Source organism: Pinus tabuliformis, chromosome 6 (assembly GCF_031772625.1).
Source record: "Pinus tabuliformis cultivar Carrire ecotype Pingquan chromosome 6, CPIR1, whole genome shotgun sequence".
Taxonomy (NCBI): Eukaryota; Viridiplantae; Streptophyta; class Pinopsida; order Pinales; family Pinaceae; genus Pinus; species Pinus tabuliformis.
This window is the reverse complement of record NC_142292.1, coordinates 1,812,749,084-1,812,774,305: the sequence shown is the minus strand read 5'-3', so window position 1 is coordinate 1,812,774,305 and position 25,222 is coordinate 1,812,749,084. Positions and strand designations below refer to the sequence as shown.

The window sequence follows — 25,222 nt, the reverse complement described above, 5'->3', positions numbered from 1 at the left end:
CAGGTGTCTGGAATCACTTCGAACTCTTTATTCAAATCCACATGAAGATTGAGAATACAAGTAGTTTCTGCTTCTGAGGTCCAAAACTTGGAACCCTCACTTCTCTTTCTGAATTCATTTTATACAAAATTTCAAAAGGACAGTTAAGGAACTGTCAACTGCCAAAACTGCTAACTTCCTAAACTACTTTGGAATTAATAGTTCTTTCGAACATTACATTTTTTAAAAGAGAACATAAATACATCATTTCAAAAATATCTAAAAGAAACTGCTGCATGACAGGTGGCACTGCTTCATTTAGTAATCTGAGACTCTGGTGCAGATGAAGGTCCAGCTTCTGCACTTGCTGCTGTCAGTGACATCCATTCCTTGCATTTTTTCCAGATGGCTGTATCTGAACTGGGACTCTTGACAAACCTAGTGTGTGCCATTCTGAAGTTGGTAATTCTGTTGTATGTTGGTTTGTCCACAAAAAGAGTTCTCATTAACCATAAAAGTTGGAAATCCCTGTGCAAGTAATTGACAATTGTTGCTCCCTTCAACACTGCTGTTCTTTCATGAGTTGAACCGATTTTGCCTCTGCTGTCTTCCTGTACAGGTTCTTCACAATCATTTTATTAATCTCTAAAACATACTCAATTCTGTCTTCAACTCCTAATTCCCTTAACTGTTGTGAAGATCTTGAGTTAAGGAAATCAATCATTTTCTTTGCAAACTGAGCTCGCTGCTGTAATTTTTGCTTATTAGCAGTGATGAAGTTTTCCAGGTCTCTGATAATGATCTTCTCCTCTTCTACTATAGACAATGATTCCCAGATGTTCCTCACAGTATGGATGATATCATTCCATAGAATTTCTCTGGCTTGAATAAGGGACATATTTCCCTTCACCTTCTCCTTTAGCTCTTTAATTTCTTGAGAAGCAACTTGAAAATCATTTCTGTACTTTTCAGCATTCTCCTTGGACATTGCCAAGTCTCTTATCTTGTCTGCTGATTTGTTTGTTGATTCAAAATTCATTGAGTCCCAGGTTTGATGAAGGAGAAAGGGATGAGTAAAAGAAAGCATTCATGTTTTCTACAAAGCCAGATTTCTCTAGGGTATAGCCAATGCAATTTGCTTGGTGGTTTGATATAAAGATTGACAGAAATCGGCCACAAAAGGTGCAATTTTCAGCTTTGGATCAGCGATAAGGGGTACTTGGAGAGGTTGATAAGACTCCTTATAGGTTCTGCTGATTTCCAGAGGCTTGGCTTGTGAACTTTGAAACATTTTTGGTACCTAGGTGTGGGGGAGAAGCTTTTTGAAGTTGAAATCAGCTTCTGCATATATGGTAGGTGGACTGAAATTTTCAACCAACATTGACTCTCATCTGGCTGATGAGTCAATGGTCAGAGAAGTGTTTAATTGTATGATTTGTTCTCCTTCACTGATGCCAGGTACATGTACGATCAACATATCTTCTCATTTGATGACAGCTTCAGACTCAGATTTTTGGTGTGCATAAGAGAGGCAAGCTGTAGATATCTTCGATGTGCTTGGTCCAAATAAGTTTGAACTTGGGACACCCGTTTGAGTTTCATATGATTATTGAGGGTGTTAGAGCTAGATTATTATAATGATTGTATAATAATGCATTGTTATGAGTAGTTTAGTACTTCAGATTTAGGCATTTAATACAGTTAAGTGACTTAAGTATTGACAATTACAGATTAACCAATAAAGCGATATCACTGCTCTCTCTTTCTGCAAGTATTTGCAATTGTGTATGTGCTTTATTTGACAGTTACAACAATTTATAAAATACAATAGTATATATCAGTGTTGCGAACATCTTGATAACATCCCGATTTTATCTTGAAATCACAATTTTTTGGCCTAGCCGATGTTTGCCGATTTTTTACCAATATTTTCCTGATTTTTATGATTTTTTTGGTTTTTTGGACCCTTGCCGATTTTATCCCGATGCTGATGTTCGCAACATTGGTATATATATTCAATAATATACATATTTAAAAATATAGTGTATAAGGTACCCTTTTATAAAATATTATACCTTTTTTAATACACTATATACATAAATTATACTATTTTAATATGGTATATAATTTAATGTTTTTAGAATATCTTTTAGGTCGCTGCCCCTTGTGTTGTCACCTGAAATTTGGTGGTTCTGTACTGCATCTTCTGAAAGTATGCCTGGTTGTGTTGCACACAGTCAAGGTAATCATGTGTTATATGGGGCATACCATATAGATGTCGACAACATTTCTCCACTCTAAAACTTTTCTGTTAAGGAAACAAACCCCTCCTTTACATGGATTTGATAGTTTTGCATCAGTTTTCTAAAAAAAACAGGTATGAAGAATTTGTGTCTGCACTGCAATAAATGGGAAAACATTTATAAAGGTTCAATATACTAGATATAAGTCGGCTTCCAATATGATATATGGTTATACCTTGTTTATTATTCAGGCAGTCAAGGTAATCATGCAATTAGGGAAGCATCCCATTTATTCTTTGATTTCTCTGCCACTCCCTGAACACGAGTTAGGGCATATATTATAGCATTGCTTTGGGAGATTAGGATAATGCCGACTCACATGGTGATACCTTACCTAAAATTTAGCCAAATTCCATTTGAAAGGAAATCTAGAAACTCGTTGAAAGAAACATGTAGTGCAACAGATACATACTGCTTCAAACAGATTTCCTAGTGAGTAGAAGCCACAACAGATAAGAATGAAAAGTTTTTTGTATGATGTTTTTCGGGCATTCTACACAGTAGCTAGTTACCTCTAAAATGTTTTACTTGACTTCTTTAGGGTTGTTTTTTCAGCAAGTTTCAACGTGCTAAACTTAGAAGAACACAGCTATGATTGGGCATTCATGTTATGGTTGGGTGTAATTTCTTTTATAGGCATCTTTACTGTAAGCACTGTTATATTTGTTTTGAATAGATCTAAGGTGCTTCACTGTTAATTGATCCATATTTTATTCAATGAGGTATTCATCTTTTCTGGTTTTGACTGTCGTTTTGCTCTATAATCAGGGATTGCTAAAGGGGATGGATGAAACAGGAGAGTCTAGCTCTGGTACTGAGAGCGCTGCTGTTCTTGCAGCTCAGGTACCTGTGTTTTGATTTACTTGCATAAAATATTAAATAAAAAAAGAATATTGAGGCTGAAGAAGCACAACTGTAGAGAGACTTATATAGATCATCATCTATTTTCTAGCATATTGAGCATTCTTCTGAGCCATGATATGCCCTGGTGTACTCTGATCTGCTTTTGATAGAGTTGACGTAGGAATTACTTTTGCTCTCCCACTATGTAATTAAATTTTATGTACTGCTTTCTAGTCCCATTGATCAACTATTGTGGTCATTTGTTGGACTTTAATAAAATTATATGATCTTTATCTTATTTGAAGTATATTCTGTGTTCTTTCAGGTTAAATTCCCCAACCACCTTTGGAATATAACTTCTTTTATTTGTTTCTTTGGTTTTCTAGCATGGATCAGGTTGTCCAAATAAAGCTTAACTTGAGAATGAGGACTATATAATAGAATTGAAAAGGCCTAAACCACATTGACTTGTGATGCGCCAATGTTTTAGGCCACCTTGCTGAGTAACATAGACAAGGGGAGTTTTAAACATTTCCGGTTTTAATGCAATATTTTGAGGAAGCTCGAATTTTAAGAGCTTATTGTGAATACCTTATTGCATCTAATATGTAAACTCAATAGAAAAGCCTTATCAGAAGTCAATGGAAGTGTTGAGAAACCAAGTGCTGGAAAGATTAAAGCTTGATTCCTCTTTCTTGGTAATTACTTGTGAATATTAGCTGTCTTCTTATTAATTTATGTTCTCTTCATCAAGCAATTACACAAAACATCAAAGCATAAAGATCACAAAGAGTCTAAGAGACAAATAACACCAGAAATTAGGCTCCAAGCTAGGGCAAAACCCCACAAGGGGGGAAAACCCAGCCAATCCTTCTTTTATTGAATCAGATCAAAATGAGATATCCAAGACCCAAGATCAAGACCAAGACTGCCACAAGTTTACCAATTCAACCCTCCTCCAATAAAGTCAAAGTCAACAAAAGTCAACACTGGTCAAATCTCTGAAATCTGGTCAAACTGCAAAATTTTCGGACCTGCAATAGATGGCCAAATTTCTACCCTGTAACAGCCTCAGAAAATCGCAGAACCTTTTCACATGTGAGTAGAAATAGGGCAGAAAACTCAGATTTTCTTTCTCCTTTGATTTCCTTCTCTCTCCTTTTACTTCAGATGATTTTCTTCTTCTTTTGGCACAGAAATAGATGTTGTATGATAAGTCAATGAATGAGCTTCCAAGAGGTCGAGTTGACTTGTATTATACATGTCCAGGAAGGTTGAATAGCTGCCTCTTAGGCCGACCTGTCCAAGGAGGGCCAACTTGGTCTTGTGTTGACTATTTGACTCAAAAATAAAATTTCTTTTTCTTTCAAAATTCCAAATGGGACTTGACTCAAATACATTTCTTTTGACTCATAATAAATTCTTTTTGACTCAATTGACTTTACAAATATGAAAAACATGCTTTTGACCAAAAATAATAATAATAATGATGAATATCAATGATAAAAGTTATATTTTATTACATTATGAAGACCAACACTAGCTACATTTTTCAACAGGAGGAAGTCCTGAAAGTGCCACTAAATGATTGAAGTACTACTACTCTGTGTGCTATGTTCCTGCTGTATTTTTCAGAATATGCAGTAGTTGATAGCTTGTACCTTTACCATATATATTGAGTATACATGAGCTCTTCTAGGAAAGAATGAAGATGTTATGTTGCACGAATTTCCACAACATGGTATCATTGGGTATGGTGGATCAGGTATGGCTAGAAGCTTTACCCAATTTTGCAAGAAATGGCAGGGCGGGAGAGGCAATAATATATATTAAAAAATATAGAAATAATTCCATTTGGTCAATGTTGAAACTTGAAAGGCCTGCAAAAGGAACTTGAAAACAATGAAAATGGTGCATGGATTCTAATTGTCAAATGATGAATCAATGTACAAGTACTTAGTAGATATATATTTAAGGATACAAGTTTTATAATCATATATGTCTATTCCAAATTGACAAATTGAAATTTTAAATGATTCAAGAGACAATTTTACCACATCATATTGATATTCATATTGCCAAAATACCCAACTATAACATTAAAGTTAATGATGCTCATAAAGGATGACCTGTGGCTTCAAGACTACCAATATAGAAATGAGCCTCACTGGGCACTACACATGTATCATCATCGTCATCAGGATGAGACACAATGCCATCTAAATGTATCTCGACCAAGCCTACTTTTGGTGAAGGATTATTCTCATCATAAACAATATAGGTGGTGTTGAGAAATCAATGCTTATAGGAATTAGGTTTGATTCCTCTTTCTTGATAATTACTTGTGAGTTATGTTAGCTTCTTTTATTTCTTTATTAGTTTATCTTTCATCAAGCAATTAACAAATTAAATGTATATGAAGACCACAAGAACAAGAGACACAAGATGTAGGCACTCAGCTAGGGCAAACCTCTCCAAGGGGATAACCTAGTCCAACTCTTCCACTAATAGATTCAAATCAAGATGAGACAATCCAAGACCCTTTATGTTACGCCCCCAAGCCTACGGTAGTCTTTCAACCGTGCCGGCGAGGTGCGGCACCACCGAATGCTTTCTTTTTAACAATACTCACATTTATGGACTACGCCTACTTCAACATAAACTTAGTTAACTTGTGTTCTTATAACCGAATAAATGTTATCTTTTATACTTCATCAAAGAACATTCTCATTCATCAATCATCAACAATAAACCGAGAACAATACACAATATGAAGGGAGGGGCAACTCCCCGAACAGTCTACCCAACAATAATATTATATCAGAATATCAGATTTTACAACAAGTGTGTCTTGGCCGAACCAAGTCTCACACTTAATCAATTTTTACAAAGGTAGGCCACCTGCCTTTTACAATAGTCCTGTGCACCTCTTGCACAAAGGATGGTGCTCACCCGAGCCACCTAAAATCCTCTGCCAAGTCCTACACCAAAACCCGTACCTTAGAGTCCAAATCCGCACTCACAACCGAACATTCATACCTCAACCTTCAAGTCTCTTCCTCCTCGTACTTGGATTAGACTACGCATGAGGTATGCGTATCTACCTCCAAAACATGCGAAGTACTTTACCCCTTAAAGCGTATGAAAGAAGTGCGAAGTTACTTGCCTTAATGAGCTCTCATTCTCATGTATATATACACATCACACCTTAGCATATAATTTTTGGGCCGACATGTTAATAATACCATAAGCCCTCACGTTATATTCTTTAAGGTGTTTGACTTTATTATATTTTATTCTCCACATATATATAAACTCCATTATACGTATGTGCTCCATTATTCTTTTGTCGTATGTTCACATATCCCCTTTACATGTGGCTTGATTATATTATATTTTATTCACATATAATATATGAAGCCTTTTTCACATAATAATATTATATTATTATGTTCATCCCATAATATTATTATGTCGTATGTTCACATATTATATGGTTTTTAATCTTGTCATATAATATATGTTCTCCATTATATTATATATGCTCAAGTGTAAATGACACTTAGCCAATTTTCGCATTTCCGTGTGCGCTCACCCGCCCGTTGTGCAGACCCGCCCGCCGTGCAGCCTTGCCCGCCCGTCGTGCAGACCCGCTCGCCGTGCGCCCGTGCCTGCCCGTGCGCCCGCGCCCGCCCGTGCGCCCGTGCCCGCTCGTGCGCCCGTGCACGGTGACTTCGCCCGGCGCCCGAACGCGCCCGCAACTGGAGGTCCTTACACTTTAGATCGAGACAAAGATCTCCTCCAATCTCCAAGTCAACCCTTCCTTCCAATAGATGATCCCTGTCAAAGTCTCCATGTGACAACTTCCCAGTGAGAGATAGATTGCCCAAGAACTTTGATTTAGGTCTTCCCAGCTTCTTCCTTTGCCAGTTACTTCGCTCTTCTTTTCTGCTTCTATCTCTTGTAGATCGAACTTGATGAGTGAGTACTCCAAATAGGTCGAGCTGCCTCTCCATATATAGCCTTTCTGTTGGGTCGAATAGCTCTAATCTAGGCTGACTTCATGAGGACAAGGTCGACTTGGTGTGGAGGTGACAAATGACCTTTTTGACTAAAAAATAATTCTACCTACATGATACAAAAGCCCAAGAAGGGTCTAATAAAAATGGCAAAGACTCTATTGACTCGAGACAAAACCTAGAAGCCTTCAATGGAGGCTTTGTTCTAGAAAACATTGATCCAAGCATGAAACCCATGCTTTAATGAGTCATTCTCTTTAATAATAAAAATTTCTTTTGACAAGTACAATTATGAAGACTAACACTCGTTACATTCTTCAATAGGTGGCATCCTTAGGGTAAACATGCCATAGTATGGCAAGTCCTTCTAAATACTCAAGTATCTTATTTGAGTATATCCAAAAGCTAATACACACATAATCAAGCATCTTTGCCCTTATGGAGGTAAGCATGTACTTGCTAACCTAATGGATGAATTTGTAAGTGGATCAATTCCTTCCAAATATTGAGGCATTAGAAACTTGAGATAACAAGCATGAGGCATGTTGTTGGGGGATCTCTTGGAATTGATCCCATACATTCTCCACCATTGAAGGGGTTTCTTGTGCATAATGCTTGATGTCCAATTTTGCATCTTGAGTGAATGTCAGGAGAGGGAGATGTGTTAAAATTGGCAACTAGGACCAAACTCCATGTGGGTCATCTTATTTATGGCAGCGGATATTTTTCTTGGATCCCTCTCATCGAGAGGTGTAGGATTGATCTAAAGATCATCCGATTCCGATAAGTATTCATGGAGTTATGAATTTATTTGCGTTATAAGACAATTCGTCAAGGTCAGCCAGCAACCAAATAAACCCCACATGTGCTCAACGTTTTAGTATAAATAGAGGTGGCCTTCAAGTCATTTCAACACACTTGGGATCTCTTCCTCTCTTTACTTGTCTTTGGGTTTTAGTAGGAGGAGAGATCCTAAGGAATAACGTTGCCCTGATCCAGAGGGCAGAAAGCCGGAACTGTCGGAAAAGCCGGAACTGCTAGAAAAGCTGGAAAAGCCGGAAAAGACGGAATTGCCGGAAAAGCCGAAATTGTCAGAAAAGACGGAGTTGCCGAAAAAACTGGAACTACCGGAAAAGCCGGAAAAGACGGAACTGCCAGAAAAGACAGAACTGCCAAAAATGTCGAAAAAGCCGGAAAAGCCGGAAAAGTCGGAACTGTCGGAAAAGCTGGAACTTCCGGAAAAGACGGAACTGCTAGAAAAGCCAGAACTGCTGGAAATGCCGGAAAAGCCAGAACTGTCGGGAACAACTGGAACTGAGAGCATTGCCGAAACCGCTGGAGCATCTGTCTCCGAAGGAGAGCAGCATGCAAGGGACAACTAACTAACATTGGGACAGTTGTATGGTACTTAGTAGCAAATACACCAAGCATGCAATGTTACAACTAGCATGCAAGGGACAACTAGCATGCAACAACTAGCATGCTAAGGACAATAAGCATGCTAGGGACAACAAGCAAGCAAGGGATAACAAGCAAGCAAGGTGCAGCCAACACATAGGTCAGGATGGCAACATGGTGCAACAATGACACATAGTGCAGTACAATGATGAGCACAGTGATGATTAATGAAGCTGATGAGATGCAACATAGTGATGATGGGTGCAGCAAGGTGCAGCGCGATGAGGTGCAGCATGATGACGAAATGCAGCACAATGATAGGTGAAGTAGTCACCTTAGAAAATTAGTTGAAGCAACTTGTATTCAACTGATTTCATGTATCATCTTCTTAGAGATGATCTATGCTCTTATCTAGATAAGTCAAAGTGTTGACTTCTGTTGTAAACGTACTATCTCTCTCTCTCTTTCTCTGCTAAACTATTGAAGAACATATAAGAAGAATTGATCAAGGGTTTCCCCACATTGGGGTTTGTCCCTGACTAGCGCCACATCTTGTGTTCTCTTGTCTTGGCTTGTCTTTTGTGATTTATGTTTATGTTCTATCTGCAGTTTACTTTAACGCTGATGTGATTGCTAATCTGGAAAAGATATGGAGCTAACTATGAAAATTGAAATAAATTGCGCTAAGCATAGAACATACCTAAAATTAACAGGATGTGATTAATGTACCAAAATCAATAAACTGTTCCTATATCACACATGGAAAATTTTAAGAATGAAAATCTCTATTAAAGTGTAAAAGCCTTGGTGAATCTTACTAGTCCTTTATATGTAAACTGTAAAATGTTTGGTGATGTTTTTGTAAAATAATTTAAATTTCTAAGGATTTTATATAGTTTCTATAAGATTTTGATGATTTTGAAGGTAAAATAATTCTATCTCATAGAATAATGGTGAATTGTTTATAGTAAAAATAGTAATTGTGAAACATTTTTTGAGAAAAAGCAAGGAAAATTAGACTGTTGTTGCACAAAGTGTCTAGGCATAGTGACAACGCTCAGAGTAAGGGCTGTCACTCTAATCCTTACTCACTTCGTTTAGACTCTCTCCTAGACAAGTCAAGGGGGGTAGTCCCTAAGGTGAATGGATGAAGACAATCTATGGAACGCATGCTCTAGGAGATTTTAAGGATGAACAACTTGATGAATTTAGAACAAGTCTTGGTCAATTGGATGGATAGATTAAAATAAGACACAACCACAAGATAAAATTGATTATAGACCAATTCCTTTATATTGAATTAATCATAGACTAAATAGAAACAAGTTATCCAGAGCAATTTATAAATGTGGCAAAACGACGATCATGAATAATTAAATGTCAACACCTACAGATGCTCACAAAATACTTAGCAAAAGATATGCAATTCATTACAATTTCATGACAGAGTACTTGAAATATTCGCATCAAATAATTCAAGCAATTAATATGACGATCTATCTCAGTAGATGCAAAATGTTCTAGCAATTAAATTTCTAAAGATCTAAATACTTTGAAAAACCATGAAATTTAAATGCTAAACAATTCACAATCCTAGAATTAAAATGATTTGTGCTTAGTGGCTTAAATCTTTAGATACAAGAAAATTATGTGTGTTTGACTATGGAGAAGATAAAATGCTTAATACCACACAAGTTTTCTTTTAGAGATTTTACCCTTAGCGCAAAAAGACACCAAGAAGGAACTTTTAGTTTAACAATTTAATTATTCCTTAAAAAAAAAACCTCGATGTGCTAAGCTTTATGAAGCAAGACTAATGTGGTAAATGATCAATTAAGATCTTTTAAATGTGACCAAAGTAAAACAAATCAAAAGGATTTAAATATATATATATTTTAAATGGGCCGATTTAAATATATAGAATCAATTGGAAACATTGCAATCCCCTAAATCTTGAAATCCTGAAAAGCATTAAGTCTGCAGGATTTTGAGTGATATCTAAAAATCTAGTTTCTCCATATGAAATCCAATGAGGTTGAACCCGCTGTTAAACATCCCAAGTCATTTCATGGTAATGTTAAAAATTTAAGTAAAAGTCATCCTTTTACTTTAAGAATTTAACATTACCTCTAATATTCTAGGGAAATTTTTTTGCACTAGGGTTTTACAAAAATCCTTTTCCAATACACATTTAATTCAATACAATTGATGAACAATACCAATCTTTCTTAATGATGCACAAACTAACATAGCAATGTAACACTTTACGAATTCAATCCTTCATTCAACAATTCAACAAATCCTTCATTCAACAATTCAACAAACCCAACAGAATAGTCTATTGTTCATCAACTTCTCACAACAGTACTGCACGCCGCACAATAACCTACATCCACACAATACGATTCAAAGTAAATTTAATATTGTATTGATAATTTGATATACTAACCAGAGTTCCAGATTCAGTCTAGCTCCTAAAACCCTACATGAGTCCTTGTATGTTTAAAATACCTAAGTTTCCCTCAGGACCATACTAATTCCTGCCTTGGTCACACAAACCGGTCCCTTCAGGTGCCTGTCTACTCTACTACAGAAATCCACAACTGCTTTAAGAGTTCTAATATGCTTTAGGAATTCTGAATTGTCTACGTCAGGATGCTTGATTTGTTACAGGGGTTCGCAAATACCTGATTTAAGAGCTCAGATCTGCTGTTGAGTCTTCAGAATGCTAGAATCTGTTGAAGGAAATGTAACTAGGTTCGGTCTTCATAAATGTACTTTTGATATTTGTATTTATTCAAGAAAAGAAATATTATTTTTATAATATATGTCAATGAGTTTCTTGCTCATTGAAGTAGGTCTAGCACATGTTAAAGTGCTATAGGTAAGTCAAAAGGTCAAAAGAATTATGGTAAAGACCTTAAGGGTATGTTACATTGTGTATAAGAGTCAAAGAAGTCAGCTCCAAGCAAAGTCAAGTCCCCTCCTATGCAAAGGCACCATCAAAGAAGCTCCCTCAAGCATGTTACACCACCAAAGAAGCCATCCGAAGCAAGCTCAACAAGTCGGGCTGCAAACTGTCCTCAAGTCGGCCTTCTAGTCAGCCTAAAAGGAGGGACAATCCCCCGCAGCCCTGAGATATCTACACCTCCATAGACTTAAGCAGTAAAATCACTGTATGGATGGGTCCCATGCCATACCAACAAGAGGGTCTCTTATATTAATTTTGTGTCTAGTTAGGTCATGCTTTTAAAATTAGATTATTATTGTTATTATGTTTATGACAGTATGGTTCTTGTTCCTACTTCTTGTTGGCTTAGTGTAAATCTGATTTGTTTTCTGTTGTGTACTTGTCTGACTCTCACAGTTGTTGACTTGTGTGCAATTGGCATGTATTGTTTGGCATCTGGCTCCATATCTTACAATCTGTGTTTATTCTTGACTTATTGATGACTTCTCCTTAGTAACCATTTTCTCTTCTTGCACTGATCTTTCTTTCGTTGCAGGTTATTTGGTTATAACTGGTGTATTAAGATACAAAACACTAATCTATACCAGTCTATTCTTGTATGCAATGACTTTTCCCAATTAAAAGAAAACCAATTCAAGGTTGATTTACTGTTCAAGCATATTTAATTTAGACAATGGATATTAACAGGTATTTCTGTTTTTAATGTTCAGAGTCCAGACAATGGATATTAACTGGTATTTCTGTTTTTTATTTTTTTTTAATTTCCAGATACGCCGTTTGGCACAAGAAGTAAGGCAGCTGGCATCTTCCAGACCAATAACAGTTTTGAATGGGAACACTAGCCAAAGTGGTATGCTCTAATTGTATAAACTAAAGTGGAACTCTTGGTAATGATAGAGTGTTAAGGATTGAGTTCAAGATAGCTATATTTAAAAGTCAAAATATTGTAAGAACTGTAGATATATGTGAAATGTTTTTCATATTTTTGTCCCATTTTAAGGCTTACTAACAAATGTAATTTGGATGCGGAAAGTAAATTCTATTTTTGGGGGGTAAATATATTAATTATATATTTTTTTCAGCATTACACCAAAGGTTGCATTAATCAAATTGATTCTATTTTCTGTAGTGTGTAAATTAATACTGGCTACTTTATGAATCCACAGGTAATGCTGCATCTCTTTTGATGCCAGTAGCTGCTCTGGGAGCAATGGGTTACTGCTATATGTGGTGGAAAGTAAGTTATTCATGGTGAATGCACTTTTATGCAATCCTTGAAGTTGTTCTGTGTTCGGCTTGCATCAAATATTTATTATGCTTATGGAGTATGAGTAGAGTAGTAATTTCATTTTTGTCTCGAATCTCCTCTTGCACTGGTCACATTTTGTTTGTTGGCAGCTGCGCTTGACGATACTTAAATTTTAGAAAATCATGTTAACTGAATATGAAATTTGAATAATGCATTGTTTGATTGAGAAATTGAAGTCTCTTGAAACATCATGTTCTACTATCTCTGATACTGATTGTGATGCTTGTAGAATTTAAAATCATATCAGATGTAGGTGAAATAATTTGTATACTTCGTGTTTATCTGACTATATGGCCATGTGCTTTATCCTAAAACTTAGGATTTATGAGTACTGCAAATCCAAATTCTATGGTAACTTGGTAACATGCCTTTACTGTTCTTTGGTGAAAAACAATTAATATTATTGTATTATATTTGTCCAAATGATCTTAACTTATTCTGATTTCCAGGGATGGTCCTTTTCGGATCTCATGTATGTTACCAAACGTAATATGACAAATGCTGTTGCAAGTGTGACAAAGCAATTGGATCAAGTTTCGGCAGCTCTTGCTGTAGGTTTCTAACGTGTTTCTTTTAAGATCCTTTGATGAGTGTTTCTACTGTGTGGTTGTCAACTTCTATTTTATTTGGTTGATGTTTTGGAAGTAGGATGTGATTTTTAATGCTGTTAATATTGTTCAGGCCACAAAGAGACACCTGACCCAGAGAATTGAATGCTTAGATGGAAAGATGGATGAGCAGAAGGAAATATCTAAATTAATTAAGAGTGAGGTATGTTGTTTGTTTTTTAAGATACTTATATGTCGTCTTTTATATTGTTAGGTTAGTTTTCATTGTAAGAAGGTCAAGAACTTGAGACTGTTTCCAATTTGGAATTTATGAATCTTAATTGATTTTGTGCTGGTATTTCTAGATACCTTGATGTGGTCTTTTGTATTGTTGGTCTACTTTTTCATTTTAAGAAGGTCGATATCTGTAGACTATTTTCAAGTGGAGTTCGGGAATATTGAATGTTTTTGTGCAGGTATCTGAAGTCCGCGAAGACCTTTCACAGATTGGATTTGACATAGATGCAATTCAAAAAATGGTCTCTGGACTGGTAAGTCATGTGACTAATTATTAAACTGGTTTTTCATTTGCATACATATTTCTCATACCAATTATTTTGCTTAATGGATACTGACACCTGTGTAATGTCTTTAAACAGGAGGGGAAGATTGTGTCACTGGAAGATAAACAGGTAGAGAAATGGTTTCTATTCACTGACCTCCATCTTAAACTCGTGCATGCCATGCATTTTCCATATTGCTGATTAAAATCAATTCATGTTTTTGACCATCAGTTACTAGTGAAGTAGAGTTGAAAATCTGTCCAAAAAACTCATCTGGATTGAATGATAACAACGCTTATGGTCAGTGTTTGGTTTTTGCATAGTATTTATGGAATTGTAATATGAAAAACGTGCATGTTCAGGATTTTGCAAATGCTGGTGTGTGGTATTTATGCCAATTTGTTGGAGGAACAAAAGATGGACGCATGGCAGAACTGTTACAGGTCAGTTCTCAATTCTGGGCATTTTTTTGTTTCTGAACAAGTTTGCGGTCTGAGGTGGTGCAAAGGAACATAAGAAATGATTGTAGGTAATGTGGAGAGAGTCAAAACGAGATATACAAATGTTCAGGTCATAGGTGTGACTTTGAGTAGAGAGTATTTTCTGTTTATTTATGTAAACCAATGATCTGGAACGCAAAAGAAAGTGCATAGAATTCGTGCAGTCACAACACAAATTACAGTGACTTCATTATCCATAAACAGTCTTTAATATTTATATCATGATGCGATTGATAAAACTTAGCAACACATACAAAATCAAACATTCACAACAACATTGGCCAAATGTTTGGGGAGCAAATCAACTTGAGAATTCTCATTAACAGAAGCTTATTCCAGCATGAAATACGAACAGCATGAAGCCTTTAATTAACAAAACAATTTCAGCTATCCAAGCCTGTTTACAAGTGATGACCTGTATAAGTAACCTAAGGAAGATGGTGTGATTTGTCTCCTGTCTGTTCATATTCCTTGTATTACAATAGTTTACAGAATTCGGGGAAGTGGGAGAGACAATATCATGGAAGATGATCTATTGTGGCTGATCTGCAGATGGCCGTAGATATTACACTGGACAGTTCATCACAACACATCTCTAGCCATCCACTTTTTCTATGGAAAGTGATGCTGAAAATATGATGAAATTTCAGTCTAGTGTGTAGAAATTACTTATGTTAATGCTTTTGTAGCAGTAAAGTAAAAGCATCCATAAAAACTACAGCAAACTATATACTGGAGAAATGGACACTAAATTTTACCTAGGAGAAACGTGTATGGGGAAACCTCCTGCAAGATGAAGGACTACGCCTTTATTCTTTTATCAGGATTACAATGAAAAAATTCCACAGAAGATTTTTTTCAGTATGGAGTTCAATTGGCATTGTAGCCTGGTATGGGCTTGTATAGGTTGTCTTGCTTATCTGCTGTATTGTGTATTTCAGTTCTTTGGCATGCTTGGGTATGGAACAGAAATCTGACTAGAGAATTGAATCCCAGCATAATATTGATACCAAATCCTCTTCTCCCCTCTTTTTATTGGAGCTAGGTTTAGATTTAGGGATTTTGATGTCTCCTCAACTTCCTTTGGAAATTTTGAGATTTTTCATGTTTAGCTCAGTCAGCTTGTTGGGGCATAACTTTCTCACACTAACTCTGTTTCTTGAATATGATATACCAGTGTTTTAAAAACTTGCCAAATCAGAACAGGACCTGCTTGTTCAGCTGGCCTTCCCCCCAAAAGCATCAAACTGGGCCTCAGTTTGGTTTGGGGACAGGTTTGGTATGGAAGCGATCTGAACTTGCCAGTTCAGCCAGTTGTGTACTGAATCAGTTCGGGGCAGGTTGTTTATAAAATCTGTTTTTGTGACTTTTGGACTCATTTTGAAAGCAGTAGTGGACTGAGAGCAAAGGAGAAATTCAATGCCTTTCATTGAGCTGAGGAGGTGAAGTCAAGGGTTGCCATTGCTTTTGGCATATATATTGTGGAGTGATTCACTGGTACCGTGGGATCACTGGCTTCCCTTTCGATCCCCATAGTGGCCCTTGGAAGTTGAAAACCCCCATATTATTATCTTGAATCAAGAACAATCAAATGGGGAGGATAAATTCATAATTTACTTTTGTTATAACTTATAGCATGTAGACTTAGATCAATGAAGATTCAAGAAGATAATTCAAAAATGTTGTTAACTAACATGATTTATGGATTCCATCGTGGGAGATAAATTCACTTAAGCAAAGACTCCAATTTGAGCAAGAGTCTCTAATGGTTTGGAATTTTGGATTTACATTGATGCACATGAATATAATTTTTAAATTAAATTTTTCATATTTTATTTATTTTTGTAGTAAATGATTCATAAACTATAAAGTGGTCCTGTTACTGCAAAATCTAGCAGGCCTAGTGCAAAGCCTCACTAGGCAAATCTAGAGCTTATGGCAACAACAGATTGGCCACCACTGTCACCTCAACGGCCTTTTTCCAACTGTTTAGTGGTGAATTAAATCTCACAAGGGAGGCTTCCTTAAATAGCAATGTTGCGAACATCGACATTGGGATAAAATCGGCAAGGGTCCAGAAAACCAAAAAACGTAAAACCCGGGAAAATATTGGTAAAAATTGGCAAAATCAAGATACCATCAAAATATTGGTAAAAATCGGCAAAATCAAGATTTCATCAAAATATCGGTAAAAATCGGCAAACATCAGCCAGGCCAAAAAATTGTGATTTCGAGATAGAGTCGGGATGTTCACAACACTGCTAAATAGATAATCTAAAGGATATTCAACAATAAGGGTTTAAGGTGAGGAAAGGTTTGTGATTGGGATAAGGTAATGGCGGAGCCTAGAAGGCTATGATAATCTTTACTAGGGTTTAGACACTCTTCCTAGACCTTTTAAATATATTAGTGAGTTGTTATAAGTTAGGGTTTTAGAGATCTTGAATGACATGGCATGTAATGTCATATAAAGATAGAAGAAATAGCCAAGTGAGTCTTTATGGCTAAAACATGCATAAAACAACAATGGAAAAAATGATATCAACCTTAATTATAGGGTTTTGTGTTAAAATTGGCAACTAGGGCCAAACTCCATGTGGGCCATCTTATTAATGGCAGTTGATATTTTTCTTGGATTCCTCTCATCGAGAGGTGTAGGATTGATCTAAAGATCATCTGATTCCGATAAGTATTCACGGAGATATGAATTTATTAGTATTATGGGACAATTTGTCAAGGTCGGCCAGCAACCAAATAAACCCCACTTGTGCTCAACGTTTTAGTATAAATAGAGGTGGCTTTCAAGTCATTTCAACACACACTTGTGATCCCTTCCTCTCTACTTGTCTTTGGGTTTTAGTAGGAGGAGAGATCCTAAGGGATAACCTTGCCCTAATCTAGAGGGAGTGCCCTAGGCTCTACACTGCCCTAATGAAGAAGCCCTAGACGTAGGAGGAAAGGGAGATTTAGTGCGACGAAGGAAGCCCTAACGCTGCCCTGTGAAGAAGCAGTGATATGCAACCATGGAGGGTCTAAGAAGAGACCCTATCCGTTGTCCTAAAAGGCACCTATATGCAACCCTAAGAAGAAATCCTATCCACTGTCCTAAAAGGCACCTATATGCAACCCTAAGGAGAGAGACCTATACGCTGTTCAAAAGAGCCCTAGCCGCAATTCTGTTCGTGCCCTAGTCACAGTCCATATACGCCCTAACTACTGGCCTTATTCCGCACTAGATGTTGCCCTACATCCGCAATTTAAGAAGACTCTTATACGCTGGAAATAGGAGGCCTCATCTCCCTAGACGCAGTCCTCTAATACGCAATCTCAAGAGGCCTCTACGCTGCCCTAACCGCAGTCCTCAAAGGTGATATAATCCGTAGTCAATGAGGGTTCTATGCAGCAAGAGGAGGATTCCTATTCGCTGGAAAGGGGAGCCCTTATCGCAGTCAAAAGGAAGACTTTTCAAGCATGCCCCAGTCCCAGCGATGGAGGAATCTTACCATAGCTAAAGATGCGTAATTTGACCTCAGATTTGGACAGCAACAACGTCAAGCTTCAGGCAGATGAGGAAGGTCTGAAAGCAGCTTGTATGACATGGAGAAGAGTGCTGAAGGGTATACGTTGAATTCTATCAAGCAAGGAAACATATGTTAGGACTGTGTTGATAATAGTACAGTCACTTGGATGGAGAAAAGTGTGTGAATTTGATGAAGGTTATGAATAGTAAATACTATGAGAGAAATCACTGTGTTGAAGACCTTGGTTGGAAACCTTTGGAGCAGCAAAAGGGACTGTTAGAGGGCAGATTAATATAGGGCTATGTTCAGTGAGACTGGTGGAACTTCGTCATTAATAGAAGGCAAATTGAAGAGCTGACTGTATGAAGGTACAAACATCCTTGTGAGAAACGGAGGAAGACTGTGTGTTAGGCCGCAGGCCATAACACCGCAGTCTATATTTCATATGAGTATTTGAGTGCTTAGATCATTACCATAATATATATATGGAGCTGTCATGCTCCTGAAGCTATTAGAGGACTGTTTGATGCTGCTGTAATATAAGATGGACAGAGCTAAGTGTCATGGGTTAGTATTATTATGTTGAGGTTGGTTCAACTGACAGGAGCAGCATGATGATGTAAGGGTCTCACCTTGAAGGACCTTATGCTGCAAACCAGTTGAAGATTGAAGGTTGCTCTCCGAGCTGCAGTCCTTGGTGTCAAGAGTATAACTGCATTATGTCATCTTCATGGTGAAGATCTCTACTCTTATCTTGTCAAGTCAAAGTGTTGACTTCTAATGTATATGTACTATCTCTCTCTCTCTCTCTCTCTCTGCTGAACTATTGAAGAACATATAAGAAGAATTGATCAAGGGTTTCCCCACATTGGGGTTTGTCCCCGGCTAGCGCCACATCTTGTGTTCTCTTGTCTTGGCTTGTATTCTGCGATTTATATTTATGTTCTATCTGCAGTTTACTTTAATGATGATGTGATTGCTAATGTGGAAAAGATATTGAGCTAATTGTGAAAATTGAAATAAATTGATCTAGCATAGAACATACCTAAAATTTAACATTTTGTTATGACATTAATGTTAGATTTTGCTTTTTTCCAATTATTAAATGCAATCCCTATTAAGAGGGAAATAACACATCAAGTAAAATTACTATTTAACACATTTTCAAGAAAACCTAACCCTAACCCTAGATACCTAGAATTTAGAGATAAGAGAGAGAAAATGTATATACAGAGAAATTTGATTGGCACCTACTAGATTAGTGCCTTGATTTAATTTGGCAATGGAGTCTTTTAGGGAAAATTCTATGAAGATGGCTTTGATGAAGAGGTTGAGAGTAAGAGTCTCTTCTTACAAAGCCTAACAACTTCCTTAAATGGGAGATTTTAAGTTCAAGAGATGCACACAATGTTGCTTGGGAGCGGGAGCGAAAACGGGAGCGGGAGCGACCATTTTCAGAAGCTCCTTGTTTGGGAGCGAATCCGGGAGCGATTTTTTAAAAGTATATATATTTTTTATATTTTTTAATTTTTGATACATATATGTCAACAAAAACATGTAGAATGATGAATTAGACATAAAAAACATAAAAAAACATAGATTGATCATTGAACCATATCACAACTGCAACATATTGAGTCTCGTGAATCATGATTCATCAGATTCAATCTTAAAGTTTCAACTTCAAGCTTTCAAAATTGAAAATTCAATAGCATTTATCATCATTGATCACCAAAGTTGTACTTGTAAGCTAAGTTTAACCATTACAAGAAGTAATATCTTAGATATTTCTAAGTCCTAACTTCTAACTGTTAACATGATATGAAATGTTATAAATTTATAAAATGAAACATGAATAATGAAATGAAATGAAACAACTTTAGTCTTTCACAAAGCATCATATTCATAATTCACAATCATTACCAATGAGTTATAATTGCCAAGGCCCAACTTCAAACTTCAAATTTTCATTGTCACAGTGATATATTGTTTACAAAAAATATCATTATGATATGAAAGAGTCAAGAGTCAAGAGTCAAGGACTCAAAACTCAACAGTTATGAAAACTAAAGTCTAATAGAAACTAAAAAAGACAAGTAAACTGTAAATCTACATATGGCCCTTGCCACGAGAGTCTCCAGGAGTATAAGTAGGTCGTGGTGGTCTTCTAGGAGTCTCCCGCACAGACCGACGACCAGAACTAGAACCTCCACGTGAGGGTGTAGATGGAGGTGGCGACAACAAAGGAACAAGACTCGGACCTCGAGCACTGCTACTGGATGGTGGAGGTGGAGGTGGCATGGCTGATGCAGTTGCTTCATCTTCATCCCTTACAAGTTCCTCTTCCAGTTCTTCAAGATGTATAATGCCATCCTCCAAATTGTCATCCTCTGGGTGATTGTCCCAAATTTTATATGTGGGATCCTCATAAGCCCGATCACAGTAATGACTCAACAACCTCAAGTTGTAGTGCACATAAACCAAGCTTTCTGCTCAGTTTTCATTGAGTCTTTTTCTTTTCACATTATGTATGTAGCTGTAGGTGCTCCAACACCTCTCTGCAGAAGAAGTATTTACAACCTGTGAAAGAACTTTTTTTGCCAATTTTGGCAAAAGTCCCTGGCTGCCATATGTTTCCCACCATGTGAGAGTATCAAATCTATCTCTGTCGTCCATTGCATGGAAGTTACCATACAAACCAGTGCCACTGAAGTATTTGCCTATTTCAAGGCGCACAGGTGCACATTCCTCCCTGTCAGGTACCAACTTTTCTAATGCTTCCAAATATCCTCTAGTTACCTCTGCATCTAAATGGGGTTTGGTCCTAATCCCACCCCCTGGTGCAGGTTGGCCCAACCAAGATGTAGAGTAGTATTTTGGCGTAAGGATATACGCCAAGGAATGTAGTGGAAGATTAAGTCCATTCCACCGTTCACACACACAATCGTGAATCAGATTGTACAAGTCGGGATCTCTGTTATGAACAATATCTTTTATTCTCCCAACATGGTATCCATCTGCTCATACACCTCGCCAATCACTGGTTTGTCTGTATCTGCAAACCGAATCATGTGATAAATGGGCTTGGTGAAATCCAATACTTGCCTCACACTTGTCGAAAACTGACCATCAAGAGCGGCCTCCTCCACCAGTTCAAAACCTCGCCCATCAGCTGCATTTGTAGCCCTTTCCTTTAATACCTGCCAATGTGGACTTGATACCATGCTAGCCAATGACTCTCTTACCTTCAAAAGGCGCCTGAAGGTGATGAATAGCTATCAAATCTGGTCTTCGCAATCTTCAACAACTCCAATCTCGAGTGACTGCGGAAAAGGCCATGGGTATTGCTATGATTTGTAATAAATTTTATCATTTGTTTGCCTTTCTTGTACAAATCACCAATCCATTGGTATTGTGCATTTTTGTTTTTGACAACATCATGCATCAGAAGGTTCAATGTGCGAACCAAACATGCAGACCAAAATATGTTGGGGTATTTATCCTCAATAATTGCTCCCGCTGCCTTACAATTAGGAGCATTATCAGTGATGACTTGGATGACATTGTATGGCCCAATACGGTCAATTGTTTCAAGTAATGCTTCTGCAATGTTGATGGCGGTCCTGAACTTGTCTGAGTAATCATGTGCAGTTAGAAAGATGGGACCACTAACAGACACAGCAAGAACACTTAACAATGGCTTGCCTTTTACATTTGTCCATCCATCAGATACAAAGGACACCCCATGGTCAGTCCAAGAACTTGTCATTCTATTCAAAGAATGCGATATTTTTGCTTTTTCATGATCAAGGCCAACGGTTCTTGCCTTGTCATACCCAAGGCTCTTGTATCCTTTAGGGGCATCATTTATGGCAAAAACTATTTCGTGCCAATAAGGTGAGTGAAGAACATTGAATGGTATCCCACATGCATAGAGAAACCTGTAAACCTTTGAATCCACATCATTCCTACACCCCTCATCAAGGAAATCTGATATGGTTCTACGCCTTAAAGCTGATGACCCTGTGCCTCCATATCCACTGCCTTGGGAGGATGTTGAAGGAGTTCTTTGTGATTGTGAGATTGGTTCAAAGAAACCCCTTGATTTTTTTGATTTGTATTGGGCTTCCTCCTCTTCCCTTATGTATTTGGCTCTATCCGCTGCTGACACCGCTGGATAAGTTTTGGTTCCTATTTGTTTGTCTCCATCCCATGGCCTTTTTCTGCAGAGGTGTCTTCTAGCACGGGTGTATGAACTTGTGTAATCATTGTTGCAATGGGGGCAATGAGATTTAGTGGTTCCACCCCCTCTCCCTGTTTCAGCCCTGTTAACATATTTCCACAATGGGGTTTGGTCTTGTTTAGTTTTTTGAGGGTCATGTTCACCCTCCTCCAGCTCCTCACTGGGGTTTTCATCAATTCGACTTTCTCCAGCTTCTTCATCCCCCTCTTCAGTTTGGCCCCTTCGTTTCCTACTCTCCAGCACCATAATAACCATAAAAGGGACCAAGAAGAGGAAAATGCCAAGAAATATAGCCAGGTCTATGGTGTTTGATGTTTGTAGGGTTTTGAATCTGCAAATTAATTTAATTTATTGGGATTAAATAATTTAATTTATTAATTTAATTTAAATTCATGACTTTTAAACTAAATAAATTAAATAAACTAAATTAAATTATCTAAATTACTACCTAACTAAATTAAACTAACTAAACTAACTAAATTACTAAGTTACTTACCTCTTTGCAGGCTTGCTCCTCGCTCCTCGGCGCTTGCTCCTCGCTCCTCGGCGCTTGCTCCTCGCTCCTCGGCGCTTGCTCCTCGCTTCTCCTTGCTCCTTTGCTCATGCTCTCCAAGAAACTCAACTCAATGAAGTGATAATGAATTTTTTTTAGGCCCATTGGGCTTTTAAAACAATTTATTTATTTATTTTATTTTATTTTTTTTATTCAGGTCCGCGGAATTTTTTTCCGCCGGATCGATCCTGGCGTCGCCCGAAACGCTCCCGGAACGATTTTTTAATGCTCGGGAGTGATCGCTCCCCGATCGCTCCCGGACTTAAAATTTCGCTCCGGGAGCGATCGAGTGATCGCTCCCTACAGTGCTCCCGAAAATGGCAGGGAGCGTAAATTTTTTTATCGGGAGTGCGCTCCCGAAAATCGCTCCCAGAGTGCGCTCTTGACCCACTCCCGAGCCGCTGCCGCCCGAAGCGTGCTTCGGGAGCGAGTTCGAGGGGGGGGCGGGGGTGCTCCCCCGCAACTCTGGATGCACATATAAGAGTTCTCTTGAAGGATTCAAGAAAAACACTTTTACATACCATGAAGAATGCACTTTTATATGCCTTTTGCTTTAATAATTTATCTTTATTTGGTGCATAGCTCAGGAGCCCAAACTTGCTTTACTTTTCCCATATCCATTTAAGATGTAGCAATTTTTTGCTCATCAGGGTTGGGACATTCAAGAGTTTACTTTAGGTGAAGCACTAAATGCTTGAGGAACTGGGTGATGGCTAATGAGGGAGGTAGAGCTCATGTTATACTTTTGCCCATGCGCTGAGTAAATTCCAGCCATCTTTTGTATTTTACATTTTCTTTCCATTGTGGCTTCATATGCTTTTGTCGTTCTTTTAACTGCATCAACTGTTGGGGCCAAGTTTCAGGGCTCTAACTTAAGGATGTGGATATAGGGTGCCAATCACAATGACCAATGACTATTAACCCAAGGAATGGAGATGGATAATTGAGAGAGATGGAAAGTGGTAAATATGGATTACCTTGGACATACTATATCAATTTGTTCCTCCCCACTAGTGCCCTTCCTAAACCCTAAGGCCTCAGAGGAGGTCCCACTGGACTAGAGTGAAAGAATAACCTTCGAAGTGAAGTGTGGGAACAAGGATACAATCGTGATCGGTCAATCATCTAGTTTTCCTTGTGATCCATATGAATATGCCCATAGCATTAAATGAAAGCACATGATTGCTAGAATGGTTAGAGGACATTTTGATAGATGATTCACCTTCCGTCAAAAAGCATGCTTCAAGAAGAATGCTAGATGGGAGAGAGTTGACCATAGCAAATGGTGGAGAACTTTAGAGTCTAGCATAATGCTATCTGTCCAGTATGTTAGGGTTAGTGTTTGGTTGATTGTCAAATGAGGAGAACAAAATTCTTCAATGTAACTGGGCCAATTCTAATTCAGGTTTGGTTGGACCCTCAACTGGTTTTGATTTGGATTTTGACTTTCAAAACTTTGCTATGTATCATTGGAAAGCTCTCAATAAGCTCTACGGTGATGGAAGGGCTGATCTAGGAAGTGTTATCTTTAAGGCCCCATAATGGACATAGAAGTTCTAGCCCTTAATTGAAGGATCGTAAAATCATGTTTGGCTTGGTCAACATGCTAGGGCATGAATTTCTCATATTGTTGGAAATCTATTAATGAGCTCTATGGTGATGGAAGGGTTCATCACTTGTACAACCCTCAAATGTGTCATTTTTAAGGCCTCAAAATGGACCCAAAAGTTCTAGACCTGAAATCAAAGAACTCAAAAATTGTCCCAATAGGTTCATTAATCTCATTTTCCTTCTATGAAGTGATACCAAAAGTGAAGAAACAATATAGCTAAGTCAAATGACAACAAGACACGGGGCACAAAGGACATTGAAAAATGAGTTTGACGTGTGAGATATATATAATATATATGGGTGGATACAAAGGGTTTTGGTAATATTTTGGGGCTGACCCATCCTTGTTGAAGCTGATGTATTTTGAAGGGCGCTGAGCTTTGTTGAAGAGGTTTTAAACTTTAACAAAGGTGCATAAGAGGGTTGATCAACAATATCCTCAATGCTGATTTAGCCCAAGAATTGATCATTGTAGCCCCTTAATTATGATGAAAATGCACCTTGGAGATTGCCTCTTTTGAATCCATTTTTTTAGGGAAGATCTGAGATCTCTGGTAAAAGAAACCCCCTATTTGGGGATGGTGGGGAGATGAATATTCATTTGTGTTGAGAAACCAATAGGCTAGCAAATTAGGGTTGATTTCTCTTACTTGATAATTTCTTGTGATTATATGTTGGCTTAATATTACTTTTATTATTCTCTTCATCTAACAATTACAAAACCATAAACCATTAAGATCACAAAAGACAATAAACACAAGACATAGGCTCCAAGCCAGAGAAAAACCCAGAAGGGGGAAACACAACCAACTTCTCTTCTTATAGAATAATATCAAAGTGAGACATTCAAAACCCGACATT

At 37.6% G+C, this 25,222-nt stretch overlaps 1 protein-coding gene across 1 annotated transcript in view; it reads left to right on the top strand.

Annotated features, from left to right (window-relative positions):
- The window catches only part of LOC149266265 (golgin family A protein (DUF1664)), a 117,822-nt gene that overhangs the window by 29,173 nt on the left and 63,427 nt on the right, over positions 1 to 25,222 (top strand). Inside the window, exons 4-11 of the mRNA XM_089430209.1 lie at positions 3,051 to 3,125; positions 12,282 to 12,363; positions 12,680 to 12,750; positions 13,272 to 13,373; positions 13,504 to 13,593; positions 13,847 to 13,921; positions 14,030 to 14,062; positions 14,296 to 14,376. Coding sequence (XP_089286335.1) covers positions 3,051 to 3,125; positions 12,282 to 12,363; positions 12,680 to 12,750; positions 13,272 to 13,373; positions 13,504 to 13,593; positions 13,847 to 13,921; positions 14,030 to 14,062; positions 14,296 to 14,376 — 609 coding nt within the window. The remainder of the gene's footprint in view (positions 1 to 3,050; positions 3,126 to 12,281; positions 12,364 to 12,679; positions 12,751 to 13,271; positions 13,374 to 13,503; positions 13,594 to 13,846; positions 13,922 to 14,029; positions 14,063 to 14,295; positions 14,377 to 25,222) is intronic.